At 38.0% G+C, this 20,869-nt stretch overlaps 1 protein-coding gene across 3 annotated transcripts in view; it reads left to right on the top strand.

The window, feature by feature from the left end:
- Nucleotides 1-20,869, top strand: part of LOC140927867 (uncharacterized) — a 40,933-nt gene that overhangs the window by 7,134 nt on the left and 12,930 nt on the right. For all 3 annotated transcript variants that reach the window (XM_073377562.1, XM_073377563.1, XM_073377561.1), the window contains 12 exons: nucleotides 252-312; nucleotides 689-786; nucleotides 1,686-1,755; nucleotides 1,910-1,976; nucleotides 9,175-9,239; nucleotides 9,889-9,951; nucleotides 10,719-10,789; nucleotides 11,458-12,458; nucleotides 15,101-15,294; nucleotides 19,612-19,720; nucleotides 20,487-20,543; nucleotides 20,708-20,819. In XM_073377562.1, the coding sequence (XP_073233663.1) occupies nucleotides 252-312; nucleotides 689-786; nucleotides 1,686-1,755; nucleotides 1,910-1,976; nucleotides 9,175-9,239; nucleotides 9,889-9,951; nucleotides 10,719-10,789; nucleotides 11,458-12,458; nucleotides 15,101-15,294; nucleotides 19,612-19,720; nucleotides 20,487-20,543; nucleotides 20,708-20,819 (1,968 nt within the window). The remainder of the gene's footprint in view (nucleotides 1-251; nucleotides 313-688; nucleotides 787-1,685; nucleotides 1,756-1,909; nucleotides 1,977-9,174; nucleotides 9,240-9,888; nucleotides 9,952-10,718; nucleotides 10,790-11,457; nucleotides 12,459-15,100; nucleotides 15,295-19,611; nucleotides 19,721-20,486; nucleotides 20,544-20,707; nucleotides 20,820-20,869) is intronic.

Here is a 20,869-nt window from a genome sequence, read left to right as displayed (position 1 = left end):
GAGTACTCCATCACTGGGTATGTATATTATGGTTGCAAAAGGCTAGAATAAACTTTCTTGCCCGGTAACGTTTCCTCTCCTACCTATATGTAAGAGGCAAGTTTCGAAGCAATTTTTTGCTAAATGTTCCTTGTATTACTGTCACAGGTGCACAGGCCTATAGACAGTGTAAATGTTAGAAAAGAATGTTATGTAGGAAAATAGACTAAATCAAAATGAAATTTATGAATTGACTTACTATGTTTTATCAGACGTTGGTTAAGAGTCCAGCAGGGGGAACTGTCATATTTCAAACTTGGAGAAGAAAATCAGGTAAAGATAAGTGTGATTTCCCTCGATATCTGTCAGCCACCCACAGTATCTGTAAAATGTTGAGCAACAGTTCACAAACAAACAACCAATGCCTTGGTAATAAGGATACTGTACAGTATCACGTTGACCAGCTTTAGATAATTTTAAGTCCAAATAGTAACGTGATGAATAACGAATTCCTGTACATACCAACTCAGTGCGTGAGTGAACATACTGTGGCGATTGAGCCGTGAACTAAATGTACCCAGGATTGGAGTGCCTTAAAAGAGGTTATGCTTGCTAGAAAAACAGACAAGTAAAATATATTGACAATTCCATTTCAGTTTTTATAATAATAGTTAAGAAAGTTACTAAAGATTCTCTGTCTTTTTTGCAGACAGCACTAAACATTGTCAAACTTGGACCTGGCTTAGCTGAAGTGAAAAGCGTAGATCATAATTCCTTTGTTATTATCACAAGCAAAAAGGAATACAGGTACAGTAAATAAAATGCCAAAAAAGTTTTTGTGCAATATTATTTTATTGGTCACTTTTGCACAATTTATAAAAATTAATTATATAATAAGACTATGCGGTGGAATGGCTTCCAGTGGTTGTAAAGGACATGCAATGTGCCATTATATACTCAATTTATTGAGAAAATGTTGTTGCTTGAAAAGTATGAATCACTAATGTTAAGACCTAATGGATTTGTGGGGGGATAAATAGTTTATTAGCATATTGGAAGTTCAATGTTCCCCCTAGTAAAGGTAAATTGTCACAAGCATTGTGCACATGGTTGTTCAAAGCTGGTTTGAGATAACCCAGGGTTAGTGCGAAATTTGAACTCAGATATGAGGGCTTAAAAGACAAATTCAGTTTAATTCTTAATTTCGATAAATTACTTTTACAGTAAATAGCCATGTTGTCCATCATTACCAACATTTTGTCAATGTGAAAAAAGTTTAGAGAATGTTTAGCCAATCTGCTCATAAACACAATCCCCCTGGAGTAGATTTTTTACATAGTCAATGAGAATACCCACTGGCTTCTTACTCGCTGATTACACAAATGAAGGTGTGCTATTTTTCAGGTTGCCCATAATACCCCTTTTTTTTTCTTGTAATACCTTCTGTTTGCAAAATGTTGCATAAGCATTGTTTCCAGTTTCTCTGGTGATGACTGTTACCCAGGAAAATTTGATCCATCTTCCAAAAAGGGAACATGTACTGTCTGAGAACTAGAGCTCATATCACTCAGTGGTTTTGTGCGATTTTTCTGCGAGTAGCTTGCAATTTGTGATTTGTCAAGTCAAGAACTCAAACCATCTTTTGAACATTTTATTTTTATGAAATTCTAGTTGATGCTTATTTCTTGCTTTCTAATTTTTTTCAGCTTTCGTGTCTTGAATTTGAACAATGTTGGTGATAACGCAGTGGAAAAGGAAAGAGATGCATGGATTGAGGTTGATAGAATGAATTCTTGTCATTTACCATTTTTAAAAATATATTCGTGAAATTTTCTTTTATATGAATTTTTTTAATATAATGATTTGAATTGGGATTTAAGATTGGGATTTGCAGTGACTCTCTTTTTCTTTGGACTTGTCTTCCCTTTAGGCCATAACCGAGGCATCCCAGCTTAATTTCCGCAAGTCAAGAGCAGTTTCACTGCATGATGAACAAGGTATATACCATTGCAAAATAACTTTGAATTCGTAATTCTTTATACAAGGTGTAAATGTTCAAGGTCAATTGTATCTTGAACTTCTAGGAAAACTTTCCATTGCGCTGACTTGAAATTCCCAAAAAGTCTGAAGAATTCTACTTGTAGATAAAAAATAGGTTTAAGACTCCTAACAGTTCCCAGAAAATCTAAGGTGAAAAAAGGGCTAAGTTTTCTGACAATTCCCAGAAATTCCAAGATGTAAAAGGAATAGAGCCAACGGGCATAGAGCCAACAGTTGATGCCACATGAAGTTCCCCAAGGACCTTGGGAGACGGACGGCACTTGTCTTTCATGTATCAAAATATGTACGTACTGGTGCCATTGTGATTTCTTTCTTGATTGCTTCAAATGCTTCTTGTTGTGAGCTCTCCCATGCGAAAACAACACCTTTCTGGCACAGTGCTCTTAGTGGGGCTGTCAAATCTGCTATCTTTGGGCAAAAATGATTGAGATGGTTCACTAAACCAAGATAGCTTTTACCTTCTGAGGATCTATCTCATACCTATGTGGAGTGAGATTACCACCAAAGAACGGACAGTCGAGTCTTGAAGACAAACTTCTCTTCATTGGAAGTGAGGTAATTAGCTCTTGTTGTCTCCAACAACAAGGTAATTACAACTGCAGATATCATCTGCAATACCGGTAGTACTGGGAACTCTCCTTAGGACTCTGTCAAGTCTTTCTTGAAACGCATCACCTTTCACGGTTAACCCAAAAGGTAGGCATAGCCAACGCCAAACAGTTCTTGCCCTATTGTGTGTTGAAGGTCATCAGCAAACTACTCTCCTTGTCCAGTGGAATGTGCCCGAGTAGGTGGACTAGGCTGAAGTACTTTGAGTTTGCCAGCTCTTGTAAGACATCATCAGTCTTTCTGTTGTACCACCGGTTGCTCTTTATATCTTTTTTTAGATCTTTAGGATCAAGGCATAACCTCAGGAACTGCCAGGTTTCTTCAAAGGAACAATAATTATTGAATTGACCCATTCAGTGTACTCTAGGACTTCTTTAATTACTCCAAGTTCTACCAGCCTCTTGTACTCTGCTTTGCTCACTGCTAACTGACGAGTAGGATGTTGGACAGGTTTGCAATCTTCCTTTGACTGAATATCAGTCATAAGATTCACCAGGCAAAGTTCCTGTTCCTTTAAACTTGTCAGAGTATTCCTTCAGCAAGTACTCTTTGGTTGTAGCTAACAGATGTGTCTTCCCTCCGATGGTTATCTTCTTGTCTGTACATTCTTGTACAACTGGAATAACAGGTTCTGCAGGGGGGTTTCACAGGCTTGTCAGTAATGGTTTTTATTGACGTATCCACTTTGGCCTTGACCGCTTGCTGCTGGATCTCTGGGAAGCTAACATATATATGCCATTAGCAATGCTTGCTGCCTGCCTAGGATCATGTGACCTTTGCTGTCTGCCGTTTCACATGAGACTTTGTATGTTTTCTTGCCATGATGAAGGTACACAGAACAGGATCCAAGATTCTCAACTGGGCTGTCATTGTAGCCTTTCAGATTCATTGTCTGTTGTCCCAGCTTGAGATCTGTTCCAAAAGAGCATTTGCTTTGTACAGAGGTAGAATGTTGCTGCTTGTAACTGTATCAACTTCACAGGGGATATGGAAAATCTGTGATGAGACCTCCTTACTAAGCCAAAGAGGGCGAATGTGAGGCAGTGGCTGAGGATGATTAAGAGTCTTTACCATTACCATCTTCAAATGATGCATGGTTGCAGTAACATACACTGGTGTATAGTCTTCCACTGTGCTGTTTTGGTTTGAGGGTGCATTGATAGGCTGGGTTTGTAATTCATTAACATTCCCTCCTTTGCTTTTGTATTTGCAAACAGAGCCATAATGTTTCTCTTTTCCACACTTAAAACACTTTGCATTCTTTGCAGGGCATTGACTTCTTGGATGTGTAGGCTTTGCTCCACAATTGAAGCAGGTTTCTCTCTTGGTGCGTTTTTGATTGTCTGATCCACCTCTTTCCTTCTGCTGTTTCTTTTGTTTAGGCCTGGCTCTTTGCTTTTTATGGAGTTGATGGACTACTAATCGGGTAAGATCCGCCTTTGAACTCTGGTTAAATAATAACCAACCTGACTAGCCGTGATGTCTTCATTTTTAGCAATTGCTGTTGCCTCCTCTTAAGTTAAAGCTGAGCCTTTCTCAATGCATTTAAAGTAAGCCTCTCGGAAACGTAGACAGATGACCATTGTATCTCGGAATAGTCTGTCACGGGCTTCAGGAGGATATTCACGCTGGTCGCAAAGAACAGTTAGTTGCTTTGTCAATATACTCTGCAAGATTAAATCACTTTTTTCCAGGAGCAAAAGTTAGCTGCTGCTGCTGCAAGAGCATTAGAGTTCGGCTTGGTCCTATCTAGGAACTTCTGTAAGAGAATTTTCGGATCTTTCTTCTGTTCTGCTGAAAGATTTAAAGACTTTGTGTGTTCTTCCGACTTTTCCAGCCCCAAATTAAGACATAACTTGTTTTGATCTCTTTTGATTTTGACCCTAAAGGACCATTAAGCAAGAGCTCGCATTCCTGAACCTAGTCTTGGCACTTATGATAACAGTCGGGGCAAGGTAAAAATCTGCTTGCGGTGCTAAAAAAACAAGGATGTTTAAATCTAAACCACAAAATTTGATGAAAGCGGTGGAACAGAAATGGAATCTAGCCTAAACTCTGAAACATTTTAATGCATTGATTGAAAAGATTAAACTGCCTTTATAAGTAAAGCTACTAAATTTACATAGATGAAACACACATTACTATTCTAAACAAAAGATATGAAAATGGAGGTTATGTAACTGGTTGCATAACTCTAGTCTAGTAGTAAATTCCAAGGTAAAAAGAGTCTAAGATTCCTAACAATTTCCAGAAAAATTCTAAGGTAAAAAGAGTCTAAGATTCCGAACAATTTCCAGAAATTCCGAGGTTAAAAGGGTCTACGATTCCTATCAATTCTCAGAAATTCTAAGGTGAAAAGTGTCCAAGATTCTTAACAATTCCCAGAAATTCCCAAAAATTCTAAGGTGACAAGGGTCTAAAGTTCCTTAATTCCCAGAAATTCCATGGTAGAAAAGTTTAAGATATTTATTGGTTCCCAGAAATTCTAGGAAAGGGTCTAAAATTCCTAACAATTCCCAGAAAGTCCCAGAAATTCCAAGGAAAAAATGGTCTAAAATTCCTAAGTCCCAGAAATTCCAAGAAATTCCAAAGTAAAAAGAGTCTAAGATTCCTAACCATTCCCAAAAATTCCAATGTAAAACGTGTCTGAGATTTCAAACAATTCCCATACATTCTCAGAATTTCCAAGGTTAAAAGGGTCTAAGATTTCTATCAGTTCCCAAAAATTCCCAGAATTTCCAAGCTAAAAAGCGTCTAAGATTCCTAGCAATTCCCAGAAATTCCCAAAAATTCCAAGGTAAAAAAGGTCTAAGATTCCTAACAATTCCCAGAAATTCCCAGAAATTCCAAAGTTAAAAGGTTCTACGATTCCTATCAATTCCCAAAAATTCCAAGGTAAAAAGAGTCTAAGATTCCTAACAATTCCCAGAAATTCCCAAAAATTCCAAGGGAACAAGGGTCTAAGATTCCTAACAATTCCCAGAAATTGCAAGGTTAAAAGAGTCTACGATTCCTATCAATTCCCAGAAATTCTCAGAAATTCCAAGGTAAAAAGAGTCTAAGATTCCTAACAATTCCCAGAAATTCCCAAAAATTCCAAGGTACAAAGGGTCTAAGACTCCTAACAATTCCCAGAAATTACAAGGTTAAAAGAGTCTACGATTCCTATCAATTCCCAGAAATTCTCAGAAATTCCAAGGTAAAAAGAGTCTAAGATTCCTAACAATTTCCAGAAATTGCAAGGTTAAAAGAGTCTACAATTCCTATCAATTCCCAGAAATTCTCAGAAATTCCAAGGTAAAAAGGGTCTAAGATTTCTAGTAATTACCAGAAATTCCCAGAGATTCCGAGGTAAAAAGAGTCTAAGATTCCCAACAATTCCCAAAAATTCCAAGGTAAAAATGGTCTCAGATTCCTAACAACTCCCAGAAATTCCCAGAATTTCCAAGGTTAAAAGGGTCTAAGATTCCTATCAATTCCCAGAAATTCCCAAAAATTCCAGGATAAAAAGGTCTAAGATTTCTAACAATTCCAAGAAATTCCCAAAAATTCCAAGGTAAAAAGAGTCTAAGATTCCTAACAATTCCCAGAAATTCCTAAAAATTCCAAGGTAAAAAGAGTCTAAGATTCCTAATAATTCCCAGAAATTGCAAGGTTAAAAGGGTCTACGATTCCTATCAATTCCTAGAAATTCTGGGAAATTCCAAGGTAAAAAGGGTCAAAGATTTCTATTAATTACCAGAAATTCCCATAAATTCCAAGGTAAAAATAGGCTACGATTCCTTTCAATTCCTAGGTATTCCCAGAAATTCCGAAGTAAAAAGGGTCTAAGATTCCTATCAATTCCCAGGTATTCCCAGAAATTCCGAGGTAAAAAGGGTCTAAGATTCCTAGCAATTCCCAGGAATTCCCAGAAATTCCAAGGAAAAAGGGTCTAAGATTCCCAGATATTCCCAAAAATTTTAAGGTAAAAAGAGTCAAAGATTTCTATTAATTACCAGAAATTCCCATAAATTCCAAGGTAAAAATAGGCTACGACTCCTATCAATTCCCAGGTATTCCCAGAAATTCTGAGGTAAAAAGGGTCTAAGATTCCTATCAATTCCCAGGTATTCCCAGAAATTCCGAGGTAAAAAGGGTCTAAGATTCCTAGCAATTCCCAGGAATTCCCAGAAATTCCAAGGAAAAAAGGGTCTAAGATTCCCAGATATTCCCAAAAATTTTAAGGTAAAAAGAGTCTAAGATTCCTATCAATTTCCAGAAATTCCCAGAAATTCCAAGGTTACAAGGGTCTAAGATTCCCAACAATTCCCAGGAATTCCCAGAAATTCCAAGGTAAAAAGGGTCTAAGATTTCTAATAACTCCCAGAAATTCCCAGGTAAAAAGTGTCGAAGATTCCTATCAATTCCCAGCAGATTGACCGAGATACTTGAATTTGGTAACGTTGTGCAGTTGATCATCATTATTTATTTATTTTAGTTTTTAATCTATTAGTTAGATGACTTTATTTTCTGGCAGTTCCACATCAGCCTTTGGCTGCCCTCATATGTGGACTAACCTGCGTTATCAAATAAAGGAGTGATTGACTGATGGATTGATTGATTGATTGGTTGGTTGGTTGATATTAACCGCAAGAGCTATGTCATTAAATTGACTCGGTTTGCTACGGCCTCCAGTGATCGTAAACTTCGACTTAACCAAGATGTAATTGCTGATAAGTCCGGATTGAGCTTTGATTGCAAATTAGTTGGCGAGTCCTCATGACAATATAATGCCTTGTCATCAGCAAACATGGTCATCTTTACGTTTTGCAGTACAGATTGGATGCCATTTTACACTTAGAATAACAATGGTCTCAGTATTCTGCCCTGCGGTACTCTCATGGTGATTTTTGCTGGGGAGACAATACATTATCACACATCGTTTGTTGAACTCGGCCAGAGAGATATGAGCGGCGCCATTCCAGACTTTTCCCTGCCACTCCTAGAGAGCTGAGCTTGTTGATGAGGAGCAGATAATCAACGGTGTCAAACGCTTTGGGAAGGTCTAGGAACACTGCTCCCGTCAAGCATACTTTGTCCATACTTTCTAGGGACTGATCTGTGAAGGCGATTAAGGCAGTGGAAGTTGAACGCTTCAGTTGGAAGCCAATCTGTTATTCTGACAATAGTCTGTTTTCTTCCAACTTGACTGAATATGTGCTGATCTCTCTTTGATCTTGCTTATGGTTGGTAAGATTGATATCGGTTGATGATTGTCTTTCAATGACTTATATCCATCTTTAAATAATGCAGTGACGTGACGTCAGAAGCATCCTTCAACAAGCGGACACTTCGCTTATCAAGTCCAACAGCTTTGGTGTTTTAAAGATCTGAGGGCATTACGGACAAAGTTCACAGTAACATTCAGATGAAATTTAAAAGGATGGGTGCTGGAAGTAGAAACAGTCAAAATGTTTTGAAATGGTTTTGCCAATGCTTTCCCAGTTGACACGAAGTACTGGTTTATGGTCTGGCGACAGAGAGATTTTTAGTGTGCCACTTCCCATTTTTAAAGATTGAAAAAAAAAAACAGTCCATTTTTTACCAGGAAGTACTTGTTTTATTGCTCGCCACGTTTCACAGGAAACACCCTTGGCGTCTTCAACCATCCAACAAGATTATTTCGATCTCAGATTATTTTCCTTGTGATTAGTAGAATTCCGCAGATTTCTGTACATTTTCCACTGGTAAGTACAATTGGTGAAGCGTGCTTTCCTGAAGTGAGAGTCACGTTTCATTTCAGCAAGTGTCGATGTTATTCACGGGGTTTTGCGTTCTTTAGCACGCTTACTCTTCAGAAGAGCATGTCGTTTGCTATCTCAGAAAACAATCGTTCCCACAAGAAAACAGCATCACTGACATTTTCAACTCCATCAATAACTGACCAGGGGACTTGACTAAGATCATTTACGAATTCCATCTTATTATCATTCTTCAATGACCGATGTTCAAATTTCCTTGGTGGAAGTTTTGGGGCGCCCCCTTTCACCACGCAAAAAACTAAGCTGTAGTCGCTCAGCGTTGTATGAATGATGCCTGATTGAACAATCTTGTATTCTCAGTTTGTAAAGATCAGGTCAATAAGGGCCTTTGAGTATTCCGTTATTCTTGTTTGTTCAATTATGAGCTGGTTCTGCTGTTTCATGTCATTTTCAATGGCAAACGCCTTCAGCAATCTGCTTGCGGAACTTTTCCCGAGTTGGTCGATGTTTGAGTCACCCATTGGTAAGAGACCGTTTCCTTGGAAAAGAGTCGCTTAGCGAGTCAGAGAGTCACGTTTGGAGGTTTGTATGTAGCAGCAATCAAAAGCGGTTTGCACTTTGGCCTTTGAATTTCAATCCATTACAACTTCTCATTATTTGCTGATAAGTCATTCTTAACAGTCAATGGAATATTTTCTCGTATATAAAGCAAAACTCTACCTCCTTGTTTGGGTATCTACAGAAATGTATGTATGTAATATCTACTTCCTTTCATCCGCAGCACTCACAACTTCTGTAGTAGAACAAGAACAATTTCTCAAGGAAGTTGTCCGCACTCTACAAAGGGTACTTTTTCAATTTTGTTGTTGCCTAGTCTTTTACTGAAAAATTGTCGTGTAGGATGAAAGGTCAATCACCCTTAGAAGCAATCCAAGGCTTCCTTCTGCCAGTTTGAAGGTTGTCTTTGTCTGCTTTCAAGTGCACTGTATGACCAGGAGTAGATAAGAAATAGAGTTTTCATATTTTCAGGAACACTGGAAGCAATTGTCATTTTTGCTTTCAGACCTCTCAAACTCATTGATAGTTCATGATGAAAATACAAAGGAAATTAATGTTTAATGAGCGTTTGGAAATCAGCTGAAAAACTGCTCATTCTTGCATCCTTAATTTCTCCTTCTAGAATCATTTGTTTGAGAGGTAATATCAAGCATTTGACACAGTGTTTCATCACCAGATGAAACACCTCGTAGTTCGTCAAAAAAAAACTCCCGCTGCTCGTCGTATTTTCAACTCTCTTCTCGTTGCTTCATCTGGTGATGAAACAATCTGCGTCTCATGCTTGAATCTTGATATATTTTTTCTTGAGACCTTTCCCCCCGGTATCTCCAGAATGGTGATTTGCCTCTCTTGATGTTGCTATGAGAGTGATCCGACCTCAATTGATATAGGGGAACTTCCGGAAGTGTTAATAATATTTAACTAATTCGCTATTTAGGAGTTGGAGCAACTTGCATCAGTGTTGTCCGTGGTAAATGCACCTATACAAGCAACAGTTCAGGTAAATTTCTTTTTGCTTTGTGTTATCTAGGTGATGATGTAAGCAGTTAAAATCTTTTCAGGAAGGCAGTACAGTGCCAGCCCTTAACGTAGTAGAGTGGAACCCCGTTAATACGGTTACGAATGGGCCAAAAAAATTTGGCCGTATTAACGAGTGATTAATGAGGGTTTTTTACAACTAACTGTATGGCCGTTTTGCTAGGCGGCCGAAAAAGGTGTCCGTAATAATGAAGTGACCGTATTACCGAGTTGGCCGTAAGGGGGGGTTTCACTGTATATTCTAGACAGTATCTCTTTTTGCTACAGTGGATACATTGGAAAAGTATAGCGTCTCTGCTCTGGCTCATAACGCTCTTTTATGTCATGTGATTGCCATCCAAACTGGTTTATTATCGGACATTTGAGTCATTACACTGAGCCCGCAGTGTCGATACACATGTTCTTTACTTCTTATTTCCTGACTTCTCTAAGGGCGTGTTTATATGAAGGGAGGGTAGCCCTTGCAAGAGTTTTGACCTTGCCCCGACGCATTTTTTTCTTTTTTTTTACGCGATGTGATTACAAGGTAAGTGGGTGACAATACCTATCATGGCAGTAGGTACACTCTCATAAGTATTAAAAGAATAAAAGTAGGTAAAAAAACAAAAAACAAAACTAGCCTGTGTACAGCTGGGTCCTCACTTCAGAATGAGGGGAGGTGGCGGTTGTACACAGGCTAGTCTTAAAAATTTGAAAATGATTTTTTTTTTTTCACGCTACTTATATCAGGTTAAAAAGGTTAAGGATGTTGTAAGAAACTTGGATTCTCAAGTCAAAACTGGAGTGTTGTCATGGACCATGTAAGTCAATTATTGTAAAAGTTTTATATCACTTGTGTCTCAAGGGCCATTACTGTTTTTTGTTTTGCCTTCAGGTGGGATGATAAAGAACATTTACTGTTATAGACTTAAGATATGGGTTTTAAAGACCGTGCTCTTTTTGAACAGCGTCAGTCTGATAATGGGAAAGTTAATTAGTTTACGTAAGTAGAAGAAAGATTTACTCATTGTATTAATAAACATCATGTGGGTTAGGATACAGCAGAGACTGAAAAGATTTTTCAAATTTACACTGTAGAGCAAAATTATATGGAGGCTTAATCTTGTAATCCTCACAATCAATAGATCAGTTTTGTTGATTGAGTGACAAGTGACTACCTCTGTGGAAGACATGTTTAGCTGCATTTGTGGCTAAAACCTGACTTTGAAAGATTTGAACCCAGGAGTCATTTCATGAGTAGTTGAAATATGAACGTCTGGTTGAGTGTAGGCCTGAATAGGACTGTCAACAATAGTCGTATTCAGGACTACGTTCACCCAGACTATGATATCTGACCGATTTACGGCAGTTGGCACAAACAACGGTAATGAAAGGGTGTACAGTTTTTTGGGATAAGTGCATGATTTTATCTCAGTAAGATAAATTTGCTGTTACTATGGTCACTTTTCTTTTTTTTTTCTTTCTCTAGGAGACAGGTTCTTCAATCAAGAAAAGATTCTCTCAGGGGAGGAAGTACAACCATACCTCAACCCCGCAAAGAGTCATTAAAAGGCAGTAACTCAGGTCTGAGTCCTGTTTTTGGTGCCTCTCCACCAAGGAGAAAAGACAGTGATAAACTACCTGGTCTTCCTGTGCAAATAGATGATGGATACGAGGCTGTACAGATGCCTCAGAGGTCTCCCAAGCCTATATCAACACTTTCAACACCCACAGATAATTCATCCTCTGAGTATTTTACTCGCCCTTCACGTCCTCAAAAACCTAAAGGCTCGTCTGACGCAACAGCGTCTTCTAATGACAGTACGTCCCAACAGGCTGCTCCTCCAGTAAGGCCTGGGCGAGGTGGCAGCTCCTCATCAAATGCTTATGAAACTGTTGAAATATTTCCATCAAAACGTGGAGGAAAGGATACATCTAGCGATTCATCGTCAACGTCATCATTATCATCATCATCATCATCAAGCAAACCTCCAAGACCACCAAAACCAGGGAGTGTTTCCGAAACACAAGATGATGATAGCTCTAGTATTTATCAACAGCCTCCTGCACCGGTTAGTGTTACTCCTGCTCGAGATGATGTATACGACAATGTTCACATAAGGAACATTCCACTGGCAACCAGCACCACTGAGCAGGGGACCTCCGGTCCTGGTACATTCACAGGAACAGAGATCCCCCAGGGAACCCCCCAGAGCACCTCTGGTCTTGGTACATTCACAGGAACAGCTAATGAAGGTGCAGTCATTCAGAATGAAGCTCCTTCACAATCACATTCAGTCGATCCAATGAAGGAAGAAGCTACAGATGGCAAATTGGAACTTGATTCTGGTGGAATGGGATGCACCAATATTCAGAAGGCAATGGAAGAAAGGCGGCAGATTCTAATGGAGACTGAAACCAAAGAAGGTGTAGTGTTACTGTCTGTTCAGAAAGCGAAAGAGGAAAGTACAGATCGATTTGAGAAGTATGGTATGTGTGTTTGCTGCTTAGACATGCATGCACATCCATGCGTAATTATCATCTGCACTAATAATTCCTTGTTGCACTCATCTGTAAAATGGAGTTCTGGTGGCTTTGTCAACTTAGGGCACACATTGTGATTTTCAAAGCCCTGATCAGAAAGTAAGCTCACCATGTTTGAATTAACACAGCTAGCTCTCTACGCAGTCCTTGTTAGGGCTTTGTCACACAATCCTGCCCCATGAACGTCTGTGGGACAGGAACGGGTGTCGAACCGCTAAGAACGTCTGCGTGGGAGGCTATAACACAGTTAGCTAAGGTTCAAAGCTATCTAACTAAGAAATAACCAACCTTGTTGCATCTTTGCATGGATAATTTTTTTACTTATTTCAGACAAAAAAATTAATTTGGATAAATTTCAATCCTTTTTAAACTTACAAGGATATCAAGACAGATAAGGTTTCTTTTTGGTCATTTGGTCAGTAGTGCAATTTGAATGGAGAATTTATTAAAGTGATTAAAAAAAATGTGATATGGTAAGAGAAAGTGAAAATCAAATTTTATTTTTAAGAAATATATGTTTCAACATTACGCACACTTATCAATCACTTTCACTTTATTTTTTTCACAAGCAGATCATACAACTACAAAACATAAAATTTTATGGTGGCAAAAAAACTCAGAGATATATTCTGTTAAGATTATAGTTGACAAAGTCACGTGATCCATTGAAAACATTATAAGCATTATGCTTATAATCCTCTTGTTAACCAACTTAAGCTTCTTAATTACGTGTTTCTCTTAATTACATGTGTCTGTGTTGACAACAGCTGGGGAAAAGAAAGGAAAAGTCATAAATGGTATGTTGCTTTGTAAGCGTAAGATCTGTAACTTTTAATCGCTAATTGTCATCAGTTTATAGCAAAACATAAATAATATTCTACAACCAGTTCAAAAACTCATTAATAATTCATAAAGGAAAAAACAATATCTGATAAAGACAAGGCTAAATTTTACGTCCAACTTTTTAGACCAAAATAACCCCAAATCTAAATATTAATGCAAGAATGAGTTGATCTGTGTCATTGATTTTGAAGCCTTTCAAAAAACTCGCAGTTATGTGTTATCAGGTTTGAAAACTTGCCTCGAGTGTTTAAACCTGATAAAACACTCCTGCTCGTCTTTTAAACAGTACGTAACATTCATTCTTTTAGAAACACTTCTTTACAGCGGATCATTTGAGGTTTCTGGGTAACTGACCACCTACCCCTCCCCTAAGTCAACATTAGCACTTCTTACTAAGGACAAAATTGTGACTTGGGGGAGGGGTAGGTGGTCGGTAACATAGAAACTTCAAATGATCCTTTAAAGCTGCGGTACCTGAAAAGCGATGTTACGCGTTTTACCAGCCTCACATCAATCCTGTCTTGCAACGAATCAGCCTTTGCAAGTTGCGTGAATACTGACTTCTGATTGGACAAAATTACGCGTCAGTCTCGCCATAGACGTGAGTTACGTTACTCATGTTGCAAATCAAGTTTGCAGATTTTGTTGCAGAAGGCAACAACTTTTCGCAACCTGCAACAACCTGATTTGTTGCAAGACAGGTTTGATATCCAACTCGTTTTGTAGAAATATGAAATTAAATGTCACAAATGTAGAAACCTTAAGCAATAATAAGGTTTAAAAGTTGTTTTAAAAAAGCTTCGTTTGGTTCTTGAACTGAAGGCAGCATTTCGAGTATGACAAATTTACAGGTGCAATGTGCAATTATTATTTTATTATAAGCCAAAGATGACTTTGTGCCTTGAGGGTGGAAAGTTCAACACCTTACAGTAAATTACTCTAGGGCAGAATTTGAATTTTTCTGTTGATTCTCTCAGTAGAATAGCAAAATTGGAAAAAAATGGTTTACGAGTTAATTTTCTTGAAAATTTTAAGGTATATTAGACTGTGTAAACCCTCTCATAAGGCTGGCTTGAAGTGTTCACAAAAATGGCCAAGTTTCACTGAACTTCTCGTTCTATTTGGCGCCATCTGTTCGAACGTGTGTTTTTGCAACAACTGTATCAAAGGTCTTGATATCTTTGTATACTCGTGTTTTAACTCTACGCTTGTGGGTGATGATATGTTTAATAAATAATTAATTTTAAAGTTAACAATTACACTAATGTCATATGATGTTTAACTTCTTCTTATTTTCTTTTCATCTTTTTGTTTCCTGTTCTCATTCGTTCATTTATAAAAATGTATGATTCATGTGTACACCTATGTTACTTGGGGTGTGTTTGATTGATCTGCTATTCCAGAGTAAGGTCAGTCGGACACACCCTTAACTACTTGTCAGTTTGGCTTTGTTTCCTGTGTTAAGTTCATCAACAAAGATGTAGTACTAGAGGGAGATGGGTCTCATTATTTCGGAACATTCCATACAAGACTGGCTGCGAAAACAGCAAACAATACGATGATAGCTACAAGCCTTAGCATTACGATGTACCGGTGCATTGTTTTCTTGTCAAGCTGCTGTAGGTTTCTCTCCTGAAGTTTTCATATGAGATCTTACCTACTTTAAGCCACATAAGCCACACAATTCCTTCAGATTTACTAGGGCAAAATATACAAAACTGTATATTTTCTTGTATTTCATAAAGCTGCTGAGGAGAATGGAGACCCTGATGCAACAAGATCTGCTTCTGGTAGCATTCCACCGCCACCACCACCCTTCCCTGGTGGAATTCCTCCACCCCCTCCTCTGGCGATGGATGGCGTTCCTGGTCGATCAGTTGCAGTGCAGTCCAGAGTGAAATTAAGACCTTTCTTTTGGAACAAAGTTCCGGCCCAGTTGGTTAGTGAAAATTTATTCAATTTTCGTATTTGGTCTGTTTGCATAGTGGTCACCAAGTCCCCTGCTTGGTTCTCAAAAGCCTGGTTTTCACTAGCGCATAAGCATAAGCAAAAGGACATACGCACGCGCAGAATGGCATATTTGACTCAATTCTCGATACCAGCTCTCTTCAACCCGATGATAAAAAAGATGGAGGACTCCTCGTCCGCCATATTGCTTTTGAGATGTTCGCATGATGTCTGGGTCTGCCTTTGATTGGCCACGGGCTTGTGGTTATGCCTGTGCTTATGTCGACTCCGTTTTCACAGTAGTCAAAGCTACGACGTAAGCACAAGCACAAGAAGAACGAACTTGTCCGTTTTTCCTGTCCTTATGCTTATACTTATGTCGACCCAGTTTTCACTTGCTTACACACGTGCTTGTGCTTGTGCTTATGCTTATATTTATGCGCTAGTAAAAACCAGGCTTAAGGGGCCTTCGACATATTCACTTTCCCCCCGCTTAAGGTGGCTCGACTGGATTTTTTGGGGTTGATACCTCCCAACTTTGAGCATTAACTACGTCGGCATGAGTAAAGATATGGAAAAAAGGTTACCACAACTGTATTATATAACGATGAAAATTTCTTATGATCTGGGTTTTATTGCAATCGGAGTCGCCATGGCAACGTAATGACGCCATTACGTTTTTCATTTATCTTTGTGTTTCTATGTTCCAGGAGTTTTTTGAAGAAATCGCTTAAGGTAGTATGTACCTGCTATAATTGCCTCCACTATGGCAAAGTTTGAACAAATTCTATGAGAGCGTTTTCGAAATATTTTGAAATGCAGTTTTAAGAATAATAAAAACTGTGAAATAGCGTGCTAGCTACACAATTCTCTAGTATTTTAAGAATATAATAAGCTTTGGGAACGAGGCTTCATCTCATAGTGGTTTGATTCCATTGAAAACTGCATACGAAAAAAGAGGGGAATTGCTCTGGGCGATCGCGAGTAAGAAGAATTTTATTAATTTGCATTTAGCTGCTTTTGATACAGTTTTTGTACGTAATTTGATCCATGCCTAAAAATTTCGCATTTTTCCAAAAACCGCTCGATAAATTTTTTTTATAAATTCGACAATCCCAAGATCAATCGTCAAGAAATATTCCCTGCAAGTTTTAAGAACATTGAAAACAGGGAAGGCTTTTAAATAGGGCCTCAAATACAGCCAATTTTCCCCCCAGATTTTGTGTTTACAAGTGAGCATCCTCATTATTCACTGGCATTGTTTTCAAGTTTCATATACACGTGCACATTTAGCAAAAAGATAGAATTTGCATCAAAAAAAGGACCCTCGGTTAAATCTCCGGGATATGCTAATTACCGGGTAAAGAGATTAATGATACATTATAACATCAGAGCAACTCTTAGTGAGAGTTTCTGTGATGTTATAACCCGAGTAAGATAATTAAGTATTCCATCCTACACGATAAGCCGTGACGATCACCGTCTCGGCTCTCACTGCTATCTGTGACAACAAGCCAATTATTAGCATATTCCGGATATTTCTTCGGAAGTAAGAAATCTTTTTGATGCAAATTTATATCTTTTGCTAGTTGTGCACGTGCATATGAAACTTGAAAACAATGCCAGTGAATAATGAGGACGCTCACTTGTAAACACAAAATCTGGGAGAGAATTGGCTATATTTAAGGCTCTATTTAAAAGCCTTCCTTGTTTTCAATGTTCTTGAAACTTGCAGGGAATATTTCTTGACGATTGATCTCAAGATTGTCGAATTTATAAAAAAATTTATCGAGCGGTTTTTGGAAAAATGCGAAATTTTTAGGCATTGACCAAACTACGTCCAAAAACTGTATCAAAAGCAGCTGAATGCAAGTTAATAAAATTCTTCTTACTCGCGATCGCCCAGAGCAATTCCCCTCTTTCTTTGTATGCAGTTTTCAATGGAATCAAACCACTATGAGATGAGACCTCGTTCCCAAAGCTTATCATTTTCTTAAAATATTAGCGAATTGTGTAGCTAGCATGCTATTTCACTGTTTTTATTATTCTTAAAACTACATTTCAAAATATTTCGAAAACGCTCTCATAGAATTTGTTCAAACTTTGCCATCATGGAAGCAATTATAGCAGGTACATACTCCCTCAAGCGATTTCTTCAAAAAACTCCTGGAACAGAGAAACACAAAGATAAATGAAAAACGTAATGGCGTCATTACGTTGCCATGGCGACTCCGATTGCAATAAAACCCAGATCATAAGAAATTTTCATCTTTATATAATATAGTTGTGGTAACCTTTTTTCCATATCTTTACTCATGCCGACGTAGTTAATGCTCAAAGTTGGGAGGTATCACCCCAAAAAAATCCAGTTGAGCCACCTTAACGTCAACTGGACGTTTAGGGGAGAGGAGGTAAGGCAGTTGACGTTAGGGCGGGGCGTTTTGGACAAAAGCAAACGGATGCATTTTCATAAGTTTTACGTAATCTGTAGAAAGGCGCTCGTGTCATTATTTATTAACACTTACCGAAGTACCATGCCATTATCACGATGGCGTCATTTTCCTACTGTTACTACCAAAATCCTTTTCTTTTTTCCTTCCATTATTAACTTTAATTATTATCTGCAAGGTTAAGTTAAAAGTTCCTCAATTTACACAAGAAAGCAAAACCCTGAAGGATTCTGATACTAGAGTAGTGTAATGACTTCATCTTGTTAATGGCCTACATATTTTGTATTTACAAACTACAGGGTGTCCCAAAAGTTCGTTCGTCTACTTTAAAAGTCTGTAACGCAGTACGATTGGACTTGATCAGCATATAATTTAAACAATAGTTGTGACTTTCAATCTGATTTAATATTTTCGTACTTCTTGTGTCATCTTTTGACTCGAAATTCGATTTCTGTAATTTCGCGCTAAAAGGTGCGCTGCACGAGTAAATTTTCCCACTATATATTTTTTTAATTTTGTAGCCCGAAATGCTCGAACTCCTAACCTTCTCTACGAAAAAACACTCAGCTACGTGCGAGCAGAAGCATGTATTTCTATCTACTGGCCTATCAGTCAACGAAATTCCTAAAAAAAATTGAAAAAATCCGAAAGTTGGGAGGTAAGATGGTCATAGAGAAATGAAGGTTTTACAGACAAGAAACGAGGAGGGAAGACCGAAAGTCCTGAATAAAACCGCTAAAATAGTTTTAAAGAAGGCTAAGTACAAAAGAGGAAACCCGACGTGGTAGCTCTTATAACAGTTAGCAAGTTAAGTCTGGAGCAGGTTCATGAAAAGCAAAGTTTGGAGACCCTTAAGATGGAAAAAAAACTTTACTCCCGGCCAGGGCCGTCCGCCAAGCAATGTTCAGCTCGTCTCAAATTTATTAAGAAGAGCAAAAGCCTTACTGTGGAAAGGGGACGAAATGATCATCTTTTCTTGGATCAATGCCCCAAATATCTTGTTTCAGCTGCGTAATCTAAAAACTTATATTGTTTGGGGGTCTTGCATACTAGGTGATAAAAAAGCTCAAAATGAATAGATATTTCATGTAAAAATAAAAGTTTTGATCAAAAGTTATTGCGCATGAAATTAGAGGAACGAACTTTTGGGACACCCTGTATTACTGCTAAAAGTCTCCTGCGGAAGTTTGTTTTTTCTTTGCTGGAAATAAATATCTTAAGTGTTTATCGGACAGAACATGACCGTAAGATAGAGTGGAACACCACTCTCAAGTTATAGCTTTCAGCCGTGCAAATGTAAGATGTAAATACGTACAATGAACTTTGAGTATCACTGGGCAGTTATTAAATGAGATATTTGCATTTAGCTTCAACTGTAGTTTGTTTCCTTAAATACCCAAGCACCTATGCACAAACGACACCCTGCACAAAATTCGAATATTCAACATGCCAAAAATGATTTTAAAAAACTTGTGACTCTTGGCTAGTCTTAACCTGTGACCAGGCGGTCCTTGTCCGCTAGACTGTAAAACAGTCCGTAGTTTTTCATAGTCAAGAACGCTCGAACAGTCAAACGAAAGATCTCGTGCGAGGATGAAAACGGAGAGTGACGCCCGCTCGTGTGAGACTCTCGCTGGCCCTTCGCGCCTCGAAAAAAAATCGATTTTGAGGGACTTGATCGCAGGTTAGGCTAGTCTGATAACTAGGGTTTCGCCGTGGCCAAGTGACTCATTAGAGAGCTTTGTGAAATTGAGCAAATGTTTTGAGCATCTTGCTCGGTTTTCAGACGTGTCAAGATTCACAAGTTTTTGTTTCACAGCTTTTGCAATTAGTAATAGCGTAATTTTGCCTGTTCGAAGGTTTCCTCCTCACTTTGGATGAGTGCCTCTGATCGCACCAAGAGTATAAACTTAGAGTTACTGGAAGAAATGTTTCAGATAGAAGAAAAGGAAAAAGCCATAAATCCAGGTCAGTTCACTCCCCATCCTTTGATGTCTGAAAATGAGAATAAGGTTTAAATTGTTTTTGGAAAGTTGTTGTTGTTCGTTATTCGCTTAATAAGTAGTGTCTTAGTTAAATGTGGAAGTTTTCTTGTTCATTGTAACCCTCATTATAATACATCGCCATCGCAACTAATTTCTTTCAGCAGCTTCAGTAAATAGCGGAACCACGAGAAAATACTGCGCATATAAGATTTTTTCTCTGAAAACATACGTATGCGAAAATGTTAAAATTATTGAACAGTACCATAGAAATTTATGTCCAGAAGTCAATCGTTCTCTTTTTCAAACAAATCAACTCACATAGCAGTACCAAATGAAAGTACTACTCAACAGGTTTGATTTGAAATAATCAAACTTTGGGAATTCATTCACAGACTCAAAAGTTAAAGCCATCTTGTTCATCACAACCAAAAAAATAATCGTAGGATAAGTTATTTTAAGAGTTCGAATGGACCTCTTTCATTATGGCGGCCCATTTATCTATTCTTTCATATGTATACAAATGAGCCATTCTGGTCTTGTTTGAAAGTTAGAATTCTTTTGTATTTAACACATGCTAACGAGGTCAGAAAGGCCAATTATCATACATATAAAAGAATATATTAATAGTCCGCCATCATGAAAGAGGTCTATTGAGTTTAATTGAAAACCCGAAAAAAAAAACATCAATGTAAGTCTCTTAAATAATATCCGAAGCTCTTTTCATGTTTGTTATTTTGTTTTCCTTGTAGTGCAAACAAAACCCACTGCAAAGACTCTGTTGGATCCCAAAAGAGCTCAAAATTTGGGTAAGATAATTTTTCTGTGCTAGAGAAATTTTCAAAGGTGGTTTCTTTTTGTTTTATTCCAACCGATCATGTTATTTTTCCAAACGACTTTTAGTTCCTTAAAAGAAGAAGGTAAATGTTCGTTAAGGAAACTAATCTGTTGCTCTTTCATTTCTATATGACAGGTATTTTCTTAAGTGGTTTCAAATTGAGTGCCAAAGAGATTGATGAGAAGCTGAGTGTATTCAGAGAAGAAGATGGCGCATTACCCATGGATCACGTGATTGCTCTGAAAAGGTAACGTTGGTTGGATCCTCTTTTATGTTACGAGGGGTTAGGGATAGGGA

The sequence above is a fragment of the Porites lutea genome, chromosome 2, assembly GCF_958299795.1.
Source record: "Porites lutea chromosome 2, jaPorLute2.1, whole genome shotgun sequence".
NCBI classification, from domain to species: domain Eukaryota; kingdom Metazoa; phylum Cnidaria; class Anthozoa; order Scleractinia; family Poritidae; genus Porites; species Porites lutea.
Note: the sequence above shows the minus strand (reverse complement) of the source record. Positions and strands in the feature narration are given on the sequence as shown.